Source organism: Musa acuminata, chromosome BXJ3-3 (genome assembly GCF_036884655.1).
Source record: "Musa acuminata AAA Group cultivar baxijiao chromosome BXJ3-3, Cavendish_Baxijiao_AAA, whole genome shotgun sequence".
NCBI lineage: Eukaryota > Viridiplantae > Streptophyta > Magnoliopsida > Zingiberales > Musaceae > Musa > Musa acuminata.
Window position 1 is genome coordinate 37,197,844 of NC_088351.1, and position 13,552 is coordinate 37,211,395.

The window sequence follows — 13,552 nt, forward strand, 5'->3', positions numbered from 1 at the left end:
GCAACTTGGTCCCAATACCATGTGGGCCTAAAGGCCCTAAACAAAGGATTGATCCTACGAACACATAGGGTTACGCCAGTTGATACAATCAGTAGAAAATGCCACAAAATATTGTTCCTAAATCTTAAACAGTGTGTTGATTATGACATCACTGTGGTAACTAGAAACATATATACACCAGATACAGGCCTGTTGAGCAAAGAAATAAGCTACACTTCATTAATAATTTGCACCATAAACATTGCAGCTGAAAATTCAAAAGATTGAAAAAAGGTAGCAGTAGAATGAAGTAAAAGACTTTGCATTGGACTAATACACAACATGTTTCTCTTGTACAGTCAGGGAGAAAATCATCAGGCACGGACAATCATAACTGAAACAAGAGGAAAATATAGACCTAACTATATGAAGACATGCCACATATCTTATGTGATTGACGCATGATAGGAAAAAAAAAAAGGGTGTTGTCAAAGGAAAAAAAAGGTTTAAGCGCCTATCGAGAAAAACAATTAACCATGTTCACGAGTAGATTTTCCCAGCAAAGCAAGAATTTGCATCGATGGAGCTCTAGACACTCTTTTAGACAGAAGAAAAGTTGCACAACAAAGAAAACACTACTGATGATTCTCAAAAGAAAATCCTGTTGTTGGTTAACATTATATAGTTCCAAAAGTTTTTCTCATCAAACAATTAGCTTAAACAAGTAAAACTTACAGCCATATGCCCCCTTCACGTCCTTCACGTTTTATCACCAAGGCAATATAAGAGAAAAAAACACATCGCTAGCAGGAGGAAGATCCCTCTCGATTAGAATGTGGCAGAAGGAGCCGAACAATATCAAATCAAACTGCTCGAGGAGCTAGAGATACCAAATCATCACAGTCATCTGCCTAGCGTGAAAAGGCAAAGGCAAAGGGGATGACAATAACATCAGTCGCACCGTTGAAAAGAATCGAATCGGCCGACGAGACACTTTTTCAATTACATTCAACAACCAACTTGATCTAGAGACATGATAGCAACATGAACAATAGTGCCTTGACCGATGATGGTGGTGACACCAAGAAGTCAATAGTCCAGTCTACATAATTTATAGATGGTGCATGGACTGAGAAGCAGTATTTTACACATGCCACCCATGATTCAGATCATGAAGCTCGACAAAATACTGGTCAAGTTTATATACGGAAGGGAAAAGGGAAGGCAGTGGATGATTTTAAGCAAAAGCGACATAGCCTACACGACATAGACACTGAGCAAAGCTCATCGTATTCATTGTTATCGTACGGTAACACAGAGCAGTAGTACGATGATCAATCTTATGATATGAAGCAACATATTATTGATGAAAATAAAAGTTCTAACATTCTCCATGCTCCGCACTAATGCATACCATAATCATCCTTGCCTTAGGAGCCACATCGGACACATGTGGTTCACAACGATCAGACTACGACCATCACCACATTGATGTACCAATGAAAGACGATCTATTAATATACTATGTTATGAGATCAATTTCAAGATTGTGTCCAACAAGCATATCAAATTAATATACAAATGCATAAGATCAAGAGCCCTAATCCACTGCCCGTGGAGTCCCATCGTTCTTTTTGGTGGTAGAATAAGTATATTCATTGATTAATTACTTGATTCATTTGAATTTTAAAGTTTAAATTGTTTAAAAAATAATTTAACAAGTCAAATAATTTCTTTGTAGATAATTCAATATCAACGGAAGGACAGTATGGAACATACTACAAAGCTACTCCTCAAAGTCCGAAAAGATGTGCCACTATTCTTTCCTAATTTAGATTATTTTTGCTAAAATCATACTAAATTTATATTTATTTCTAACTTAAAAATCTTAATATAACTTTTTTATTTTTAAAAACTTTTGGAGCTTTTTTTTGGATATTTTTCCATACCGTCAGTATGCTCCACCATACCGACGTAAGGTATGTCGGTACAAATTGATATGTATCATAGCAACGACTAGTCGATACACTGATATGAACCGATAAAACGAATCCTACTGATATGTATATGAGAGGCAATAAGAATATCCATAGTTGATAGGGCGAAGTTATGGTCTCACTTTTGGGTTTGTCAAAGCAAAACATTTTGAAACTTTAAGCAGTTTCCAAGAAGTTTCTGACTCATGTCTCAAGTATGAACTTTGATGTTATAAAATTGGGGCTTTTGTATCTGCTATGCTGCATATGACTTCTGGATTCTTCAATCAGAAGGAAGCACCTACACAAGAACTTGAGCAGACCATCAGTAATAGCATGAACCACATGCAAAGATTAAAAAATAACAACACTTTTTCCTTTCTACTTCAGCTCTTCAGTGTTAAGATCGTGCCAAAGTCAAGCTTAATCTACTTGAACAATTGTACAGCTTAACTTAGAACTTGAGACTTGCTTGTTCCGGAAAGCATGCAACAAAGAATCTTGACTGCTTATCTCTATGTGAAAGGATATACAGAATATTAAATATATTGACTCTTATAATTCCATCATCTACTTTATCCATCCAACCCCAATTTTCCACTTACATCAACTTTCGCTAACATAATCCTGGGCGTGCCATCTTTTTAACACTCCAAATAACTGAATTAAAATATTTAGAAAATCTGACAATACCAACCTGATATCTCAATACCTCTAGAAGCATTAGACGAATAAGAATCTTGTAGAAAACTTGAACTATAAATGCAATTATAATTAGTCCGATAGGTGAGTCAAGATTCAAGAACACCAACCTCTTTCGAGTCACCCTTTCTGGAACCAATGTGAAGCAGGGTCCAACCTCTGTCATTCCTCTCCCTCAGCCTCTGCTTGAAAAATCGCCTGCTCGACAGGTAGCTCCGAGCCTTAAGCTGCTTCTCAGGATACATATTCCACCCAGCCCAAGATTCGACCACGATGACAAAGAAGAAATCAAAGTTCTATACCCCGCAACTTCTCGACCAAATGACACTTCTTTTTCCAGCGCAAGTGTCCCGGGAGAGCACGCAACAAAGAACCCAACCCGAAAACAAGATAAAAGGCTTCAGATAGTCGCCACGACGATGAGAAAAGCACCCAAAGGGCGCGAAGGGATTCAACCCGGGGCCGAAGGAGCGGAGATAGTCGAGAGCGGAGATGGGCGCAACGATGGACGCGAGCGCAAAAGGAGAGGAAATAATCATAATTGAAGACGCCTCCTGATTGCTCCGATCAAATAGGAGGAAACCCTAGAACGAAACGGATTAAACGAAGAGACAATGCCCGAAGGAAATCGGGGTGAGGATTGAAGGGGAAGAATCACGTAGAAGCTGCGAGTCTTGTTCGAACCCTAATTCGATCTCGCTCTCCGTTCCCGTCGACGAGGAAGAGAGCGCAGGACTGGGTGGCTTTTATATGTCGCGTGAAAGCTCGCTGCGTATGGACGAGGGATGACGTCAATTGTTGAAGCAGCTGCTTTAATATGGGCCGTTGATTGGGCCTGCGATTGATTATTTGTAGCCCGTAATAATTACATATATATTATAAAAATATAAAAAAATTAGAAGATTTAGAAAATATGATATCAGAATATTAAATAAAATATCGATACACTCCGAATTTAAATATTGATTTGATCTTATTAATTCCATTTTCATGGTGGATTTTGATGAAATTAGGGTGTATAGAGACTGAAATTACCCTAAACTTCTATAATTTAAGCATCATTATAAGTTTTTAAAGAATAATAATGTAAATTAGGATTCCATCTAACAATTTATTTAGAGATATGATACAAATTAAAATAAAAAATTAATGATCATATACATAAAAAAATTAATGCTAAGTGAGAAATATTAAATTTTTTTATCTAAAACCATTCAAATTCTCATATCAATTATTTTGTAATACCTAAAAATAGATAGGGAGGATCTAAACTAATTGGAACTAGTTGACACTAAGTGACAAAATGTTGACTCACTGAATCAAAACAATGTAAATCTCAGTGATTCATTCAGAAACATTGTAACTTAGTAATCCATCACCCCTTTTGATTATCAATCTATCATAATAAATGAATATAAATGCTACAATATATTTTTAAAATATAAAAATCAAAATTTAAGCCTAAGTGAGATAAAAAAAAAAGGATTTGTCATCATTTATTTTAAAATATACCAATTTTTTTTTTCTAGTTTTCAATCAAAATAACTAAGACCTTAAATAAATCATTTAATAAAATATAGAAACCTATAATAACGTTGATAATAAAATTTGCTAATGAATTATTATTATTATTATTATTATTATTTAAGCGACTTCTGCATTCGCTCTCCCTCGCACAACAAAACCAGCTTAAAATACTCCCTTCACTGTCGCCTCTCTCCTGCCTTTGCTCGCTCATCCGATGGGTTCCTCCCCCACCCACCTCTCCGACATCGACGGCGACTCTGCCGCCAATGCCTCTGGCAAAGCCGTCATCGGGGAGGTCCCCGACCTATGCGCAGTCGAGCAGACCGCCGCCCACCTCTCTGATTCCTGCCAGCTCTCCGACGATCCCGAATCCCGCTTACACAGACTCAAAACCTTCCCGGGTTCCCTTCCCAAAACCGCCACCCCTGATGCCCTCCAAATGAACCGCTCCCGGACCTTGCCCAAACCTCCGCTCGACCCCAAGGAGCCCCATGGGCTGATCCCGGCCTCAGAAGGGAGCGAAGCAGAGACCTTTACCTTGGAGAACGAAGCGCCGCCCCCGGTCCCGGTCGATTCGTCGGAACGAAGGTCACCTTCGCCGCAGCGGAAAAGGTGCTGCTTTTGTTTCTGCTGGCGGAAGAAGGCGCAGAGGAGGAAGGGGAAGGGCGACGATGCTTCCTCCGGAGCTGGGCGTGCCGTCGCTGAAGGAGGAGCAGAAGAAGCAGGGGAAGGCGACGCGGGAAACCGAGGAGACGGTGAAGGAGGCACGGATAAGACGACCGACGAAAAGCTCAAGTGATGTATGAAGTCCATACGAGAGACAGATCAGTACTCCTTTCTTTTCCTGCAAATAAAGATGCATGTAGCAGTGTTAATTCCAAATAGTACATTCGTTTTGTCTAAGAAGAGTCATGCTATACCAAATTCTCCTTTTTTTGCTTGTATGTTTTTGCTATGAAATCAGATCAATGTTCTGATGATTTTAGGATCTTCAGTACATGATTGATTAGTGAAAACATGTCATGAAGATATGGAAAGCATATGGTTAGTACATTGGCATATTGTTATATACTCTTTTGGTTTGAGCAGTGAAGATAGATTACTAATTTATCTACATCCACACTGTTGAAATTTTTTCCTGCTTTTTTGTGTGTAAAATTTGCTGTTCTTCAAGTAGTGTATGACATCTCTTTGGTTTTTCTGTATTGTTTGTTAGTAGCAGCACATTGGATTAGCATTTCTTGAGAATAACCACAACATGCATCACATTTATCTTGGCCTCCCCCATTGTTAGGGCTATGCTGAGTTCATCAGATGTTCTAGCACAATTGAAGATTGAATTTCTGTTTCTAGATTGGAAGTGACTTGTATTATCCCACTATTTCAAAGAAAAGAAAAAAAAAGGCTATTGCAGCAACTTTAAATATCTAATTTGATATGTTCATCTCTACATAATAGAAGTTTCAATATTTCATGTATATCTCTACAGAGTAGAAGGTTCTGCAATGCTCTTTATACATGTCATGCAATGTTTTCCACCAACTGAACAATGTATAAAAATTGGCCAGAAAGAACAAGAAGACAAATATTAACTTGGTCTAAATAGTCTAGATCAACAGTTCAGATAAGTTGATGGATCAATTTTTGATCAAATTTGATATTAGAATCGCCCTAGTATAAATATGATCCAGGGTCCAGTATAAAAGAACCTCCTGTGGATAAACATGTCCATGTCAAAAGAAAAAAAATGTAATTTTGTCTGCCTAATGCATTCAAAATCATCCATCATTGATGATAATAAGGGATTTGGGTCACAATTCAAGGAATGCCTAGTCTTGTCTATGCTTATAGCTATCTTTCATTTAGTCACATAGGCATTATGCATTAAAATGGTCAATCATACTTACTATCACTCCTTCCTTTCCATGAGGACCACATTTTAGGGTTTTAATGACCATCAAAACTAAATCTGTTCTACTTTGTTGGTTAGCAGCAAATCTAAATATTACATCTTGGTAATTGAAGAAAAGGGGCCTAAAAAAACTGTACTCAGCCTATTTTCAAGTTTAGCTTCTCATTAAAAAAATAGTATATGTCCTAAAATTGCATGCCATTTTACCAGCAAATTGTAAATAGTATTTGAAGAAAAGGGAGAAGTTGACTATGAGCTAATCAGATAAATGCAGCCGTAAAATAAAGCCTCATATTCTGCTCTTTGAATCCTGCATGGCATTAGCAGTAGAAGACTGAAACATGAAGATAAATCAGATGATTTGGGGAAAACATTTATCACTGGATCTGAAACACTGACATATTAAGGATTAATATGTGACAAGTAGAGTCTGATCTGAATCACTTTGACAAAGATGCAATGTATGCAGACTCCTGAATGGTCCAACAGCATGAGGAGGTATGCCTGAGTTGATGATGAATGCAGAAAATCTTTGGGTCTTGAAGGAGAGATCTGTAGTGTGAGTTTGTAAGACATTGCAAAGCTAAAACAACCAACCATTTAAAAGTGAATCTTAACATTTGTACCAAAACCATACATGAATGATTTGCATGCATTGTATAAATGTGCCCACCTTCTTCATGCATAATGTTAAGTTGTTAGCAGGTGCCGAGATGTTGCTAATTGAACTTTAGTGTTTAGGTACACAAGCAAAGAGAAAAAAAGAAGAAAGAGCTACAATCTTGGATAAGGTATAACAGAAATGTCAGCAAAGAACAAAAGCATCATCACTTATGAAAGGTGAGACAGTTATCAGAGGTCTTCTTGACATATAGAACAAGACAATTGAGCAAAAGAAGAAAAGAGACTGCATCTAGCAATGGTCTCAGACATTAGCTCCATCATATACAAGGATATAAACAAGATTTCATTGACTACTTTGTTACTTGGGGAAAGGTTCACAAACCCTCATCTATCTTCCATTCCTGTTATGTGCCAACTTGGTACAGGCATTTTCACATCCTTTGTCTCAACCTCAATGCATGTCAACCTACAGCATCTCTACTCCATAAACAGAAATTAATTTGACTGTATTCATCATCTTAGGTAGCAATCATGAGATAGTAAACCACTAAACATGAATTAGATGCTTTTCGGAAATATAGGAAATTCATCATTTTTAAGTAATATCATGAAATTTCCAAGACCATAAGAAGCAAATCTGCAAGAGATAAACAAAGATAAAATTTTCACTGGCCTCAAAAATCTCAACTGTATGTTCATCTAAACACAACTCAAACATTCAAGCCAGGAAAGTAATCAAAGAAAAATTGCAATTTTTATCATATCCAGAGTTAACAGACACACCAAATTGGGATTAACAATTTGACGCTCAGACATAGGTAATCGTTAATCAGATTCATCCTTTGAGAAAAAAATGGAGATGCAACTATTATCAAAGTTCGAAGTTATCGCCAAAATAGTTATTCCAGTGGTTGAAATGAATGAACAATCGCAGAAAAGTGCAATGCCGAGATCCGGAATAACATCAAGTAGCCTTCACCGGATGGGGATGATAGGAAACAAGAATTAGTCGAAAGAGCAAACCCTAAGTGCAACGCAGGTCAATCAATTCGAAAGATTTCAACTTTCCGCGGTCCGAGGAGAAGAAATGCTCGGATGGAGCGCAGAAAACCATGGCAACCTCGATCCGGCAATCGGGGGCCAGCGGGACACGGAGATCGCCGCTTTCCGGCTCCGATTCAGTTGGTGCAAGGCGGGAAGCGGCTGGCTCGTCCGCTGGCTGATCTCGGCGTTCCCGACCTGCACCAAGCGAACCGGAGGCGGCGGCGAGTACCAAATCGTAGCGTTCATCAGCGGCGGCGGCCGCGAGATGAAGCCTCGAGGACACGACGAATGTCGATGGCTGTGGAGAGATCCGGCATCCAATGGGCAATGGTATTTGATGCAAAAGATGGATGAACAAGGCTGTGACACGTGTCGATACGGGATCCAATTCGGTATCTTATAGTTAAGATTGGAATGCAAGTGTAAATCATCATAAATCCATTATATATTCTGGCTAACTACTTGTTAGTCCCTTTTTAATATTCTGATATTTTCATTTAAAAAATTTTATATTAAAATATTTATAGTAAACATCTAAAATTATTTATCATAATATTATTAGTTTTATTGATGAAAATATAAAAATAATAAGTAAAATAATAATTTAATTATTTTAATTGTTGATATAAGACGACGTCAATGATGATAGACGATGACACCGTTATGAGCCACGAGTAATCATTGTAGATAAGAAATATGATCACGAGAGATAAAAGTCACTCAACAACTGTATTCGTGTTAATGTAAATGTTGAACAGTTCTTTTTTTACTCGACAACTATATCAACGTTAACACAAATACAAAATAATGAAATTGATCACTCATTGTATCGCAAATGCAAAGCAGCTCTCATCTTTTTGTTGCTCTCCTTATCTACAACAATCACTTGCGGCTCTCAATGGTGTCATTGTCGACTACGTCGTCCACTACCATCAATCAGAATATTAAAATTATTTTTTATTTTTATATTTTTATCGATAATACTGATGATGCTAATATCTTTTATAAATATTTTCTAAAAAATCACCCAAATAAAAATAAATTTCATGAATTTTTTTCTTTTTCTTATTGTTTCTCCTTTTTCCACCCAAATCTAACTGTAAATCTTTTCCTAGTCATATAAATCTGACATGCCTGCGGTTGGCTCCTCCGTGGCTTTGCTTTCACGACAACGCCTGAAGTGTCTCCGTCCCAATCCAACAACCACACCCGCTGCAAATGTAGTAGCGATCTATGAAGATCCATAAACCCCTTGTCGGTCGATTTCTTGTCCCCAGGCCTCTTCACCTTGTGATTGATTGATTGAGAGAGAGAGAGAGAGAGGATGGTGGTGAGGGGGAGCGAGGTGTTGCGGGCGCACCTGGGGATGGCGCTGGTGCAGATGGCGAACGGCGGCTACCACGTCCTGACCAAGTCCGTGCTCAACGTCGGCATGAACGAGGTGGTCTTCTGCGTCTACCGCGACCTCCTTGCCATCTCCATCCTCGGCCCCTGCGCCCTCCTCCAACACCGCAGGTTTCTCATCCTTCCCCTCTTCTTTTGAGGCAAGAAGATCCCTTTTTGACCCTTTCACCTCCTCCAGTGCCGCAGGTTTCTGATCTCGTCTCTCTTTTCTTGAGGGAAAAAATCTCTTTGTTTTGTTTTGGTGGTTAATTTCTTTACTTTACTGGTTCGGTAAATTGAGTATTAGTTGATCGAGTAAACGCGGCAACGAGTGTGAAATTTGAGTCATGATGAGGAGGTCGGGAAATGTTTCTTTCTTTGTTTGGAGAGCAACTCTTTGAAGAAAGCAATCATTTTCTACCAGATCTCTGTTGCTTAAAGATTGAGTAAACCAGCAAAATATTAATGCACCGACCAACCTTAGGATGCAAGACAGGGAGATGGAAAAAGCCAGAGAAAAAAGAAGATGTTGGAGTCAAGGGTTTCATTATGGAGAGAGGAGGGAAAAAGAAGAGGTTATGATTCCGTAGTAAGCGATTAGGATTATTTATTAGATCCTCAAATCGTTACTTGAAGACTTGGAACAACTGAGTTGCAATCTGATGACTAAACCAGAACTCTGGTCTAGACATAGGGATGAACTCACATTTGTCATAGTTGGAAGAGAATTGAAGGTGAACTCGTTAATTATTCTGACATTTTTGGAGTGTTACATCTTACTAAGATGTTATTCAAGGAAATAGGAATTAAGTTGTTTGTCTTGCTTCACGAAGTAATTTTCTGCTGAGAAAAATCCTGAAGAAGATTGGCAGACAGTAAGTCTGAGGAAAGAAAGAAAAAAGAAATTCCAACAACTGTCAGCTACAAAAATTCTCCAACTCCTCATGGATGCCCACTTCTTTGGCACCTTCTACTTGAGAAGATACATGAGGGATCAATGGTTCTATCGATAGAGGCTTTCGTTAACTGAGGAAAGAGAAAGTTAGAGTCAAAACAAAGATGCGCGTAATGATTTGGGGGAGAATTTTGTTTGAGTTTAGAAAACGGAAGAAAGAAATCAAGTGGGTTTATCTTTTTCCATACAACATCCTCAATTTGGTAACCTAAACTGAACACTATCAGATCTTCATTTTGTTTCAATCATGATATGAAATATCTGTCAGACCAGTATGTACAATCATTGCAACAAATCATGCAACTCTGTACCTCTCTGTGTATTGCTCAAATTTAAATTTTCATTATTTTGCACACTGATGCCGGATAGTACAAGTTGATATTGTTCAGTATCTTGGTACCACACTGATCTAACCAGGATTTAAAACCTTGGTTTCAACCTTATACGTTTGGGCCACTGATGTGAATTGATTTTGTTCTTGATTTCTACTCTACCAATTGGAGGCCAATGTGAAATGTTCCACTTTGTTTTGTTTGGTCAGATTGTATTTGATAAACATAGATTCATTAGTAAAATCTTAAGTTCAAACTTCAAAGTAATATGCCTACATCTGGACTTTTTCTTGTTTCTCGTTGGTTCATATTAATTCCTCTTATTGAAATTTATCGCATCTTAGATTGAATTCTTTTCCTATGGGTTCTTTTATTGTTTGATAATGTGATGAGAATGATTGGTCAGTAAATGTGGTACCATTGTTTGCAGAAGCCTAAGACTTCAACTAACTCAGCGCCTCTTAACATCATTTTTTCTTCTTGGTTTCACTGGGTAAGTTCCATCATTCACTAAATAACTTCAGATTCTTCTTCCTTTACACGTTTTAGAAGTAAAACTAGATGCTTTGATTTTTTTTTTATCAGGATATTTGCAAACCAGCTTCTATTTCTTCTTGGCCTAAGCTACACAAACCCAACATATGCAGCAGCTATTCAGCCTTCAATACCAGTCTTTACATTCATCTTGGCTGTAGTACTGGGGTAATTTGCTTTTGATTATGTTTTAAGTTTCCCTAGCATCTACTTGAGTTCATACTTTTTTATATTCATTTACATGTGATTACAGTGTTGAGACAATAAACTTGGATGCAAACGAAGGTCGTATGAAGGTTGTGGGGACGCTTGTTTGTGTTTCTGGTGCAATACTAATGGTCCTTTATCGAGGTCCAGCTGTTGTTGGATCCAATATCGTTGACCTATCTTATTATAGTGTGGGAACCATGAAACCTCAATCTGAATCGGCTGGATGGTTAGCATCTTTTCTCACTGGATTTGGACTTGAGAAGTGGCATATCGGTGTTTTGTGCTTGATAGGGAACTGCTTCTGCATGGCTGCCTATTTTGTTATGCAGGTACTTTAATTTGCATCATAACAATCCTCATTATGGGAATCCAGACAATATGTTTCAGCATTTCTTGTTTATGGAAGATGGGCGGTAAAGGAACTATAAGAAGCTTTATCGAACAGAATAACTCATTAATGATTCTAACTACTTGTCTTATCGTCTTTAGAATTAGCAAAATTTCTCTAATACAATCTTATCAAGTAATGTATAGTCTTAGAACATGTAAGATATTTGAAAGTGCCAATGTAGTGATTTCTACTCTTTTGTTTGTGATCGTATATGTTTTTGTATTATATATGAGGGTTTTCTTGCTTGCTGTTGACTGTTTCAGGCTCCAGTGCTGACAAAGTATCCTGCCAGTTTATCTTTGACGGCATATTCATACTCTTTCGGGGCTCTGATGATGGTATTGACTGGAATATTTACCACCAATGGTTACACAGAGTGGCTGTTGACACCACCGGAGATAATTGCTGTCTTATATGCAGTAAGCCTCAGTTTTTGCATGGGAATATGTTGATTTTTTTCTTTTTCCGCTTTATGTGGCACACTGAACATGGGATCATAATTTTCACAATTTGCGTCAGCTTTTCATGGTGTTACTACCAATTATACTGGAAAGCATTCAAACTACATTGTCAACATGACTTGTTAAGAGATCAAATGACCCACTTTTTTCAGGGAATTGTTGCATCTGCGATGAACTATGGGATAATGACATGGTCCAACAAAATTCTAGGGCCTTCGATGGTATCCCTGTACAATCCTCTTCAACCAGCATCATCCAGTGTATTGTCAATGATCTTCCTCGGAAGCTCCATTTATCTTGGAAGGTATGGCTCCGGTCCATCTTCTTGCATATTTTGCTTGCTACCTATCTTCTTCAATTTATCGACATGCCTCTCACAAAGTATCTCATTTTGTGGCTGTTTACGATGGTTGCTGAAGATGTCTTCATCTACTGCTGTATCATTGCCTTTCCGACACATTTATACTGAAATATGCTGTCACTGTGCCACTCAACATGTAGCATATGTAGTAATGCCTTTATAAATCATTTTTGTATTTATTTTCTTTTTTCACTTTTTTTATTTATTACGTGCAGAGAAAATACCCTGCTAAAACACATTTTGGACTTTACTTGATTGGAAAACTTCACACATTATTTTACTTCTCTGTTTTTTTGTTCGATTCAGCATTGTAGGAGGGATTTTCATCGTTATCGGCTTATACTTGGTAACTTGGGCACGCTTTAAGGAGACTGAATCAGCCATATGTGGATGCCATGAACATGCAACTCATCTCGAAAATGTCTCCCTTATGAAGAAAGCCGACACTTCATCTAGCTTTTCGGTGATTCCTTAGGCCGAGGCTTCATTGCCTCATGAATCATTATTAGTTGTTCGTCGCAGCTTCCGTCCTAAATTGATTTTGACATCAAATGCAAGAGTCTTCTTTTTTTTTCTGTAGAGTTTATTGCTTGTAGAAATAGAAATTGTGGCTAGTCCTTGTTTGGCTACCATACCAATCAATCATGTTACCATTTCTTTGTGTTCATGTTTGTGTGGGAAAGAAACTACAAACATGTTATCAAGAGCACGTACTGTAAGATTGCTACAAACTGAGGTGGCAGAGAGACCCAACCAAGAGAAGGGGAGCAAAAGGTTTGGGAAGATGTGATGGAGAACATAGATTATTGTTTCCGTGACAGCAGCAAGTCCTTTTTTATTGTCAAGGAGTTGATGCCATCTTTGGGCGGTGCAATTGCTGTCATCTATGTAGAAAATAAATGTGTCGTGAGGAGATTTAGGAGAGTATATATATGCCTCGATGCTAACATGTCTAATGCAGAGAGAGAGAGAGAGAGAGAGAGAGGGGTCCGCTGCAAAAGAGGGCACCGACCACCACACGTGTTAGCGATCGCATTGCAGCGTGCTGCTGCTGCTGCCTTTGTCTTCTTTCTTCTTCGCACGTGGTGGTGCTCAGTCTAATTCTATATATTGGCTTCGTCTCTGTATCATTCAGCCTCCGTCTCGCCTCCCCCACCATCT

At 38.2% G+C, this 13,552-nt stretch overlaps 1 protein-coding gene across 1 annotated transcript; it reads left to right on the forward strand.

Moving 5' to 3' along the window:
- Positions 1–8,909: 8,909 nt before the first annotated feature.
- On the forward strand, positions 8,910–13,058 carry LOC135633081 (WAT1-related protein At4g19185-like). The gene is made up of 7 exons (XM_065142154.1): positions 8,910–9,279; positions 10,865–10,927; positions 11,020–11,136; positions 11,222–11,507; positions 11,833–11,988; positions 12,183–12,334; positions 12,698–13,058. Exons 1-7 carry the CDS (start codon positions 9,089–9,091, stop codon positions 12,864–12,866), a joined length of 1,134 nt encoding a protein of 377 aa, XP_064998226.1. The 5' UTR covers positions 8,910–9,088; the 3' UTR covers positions 12,867–13,058.
- The last annotated feature ends 494 nt before the right edge of the window (positions 13,059–13,552 follow it).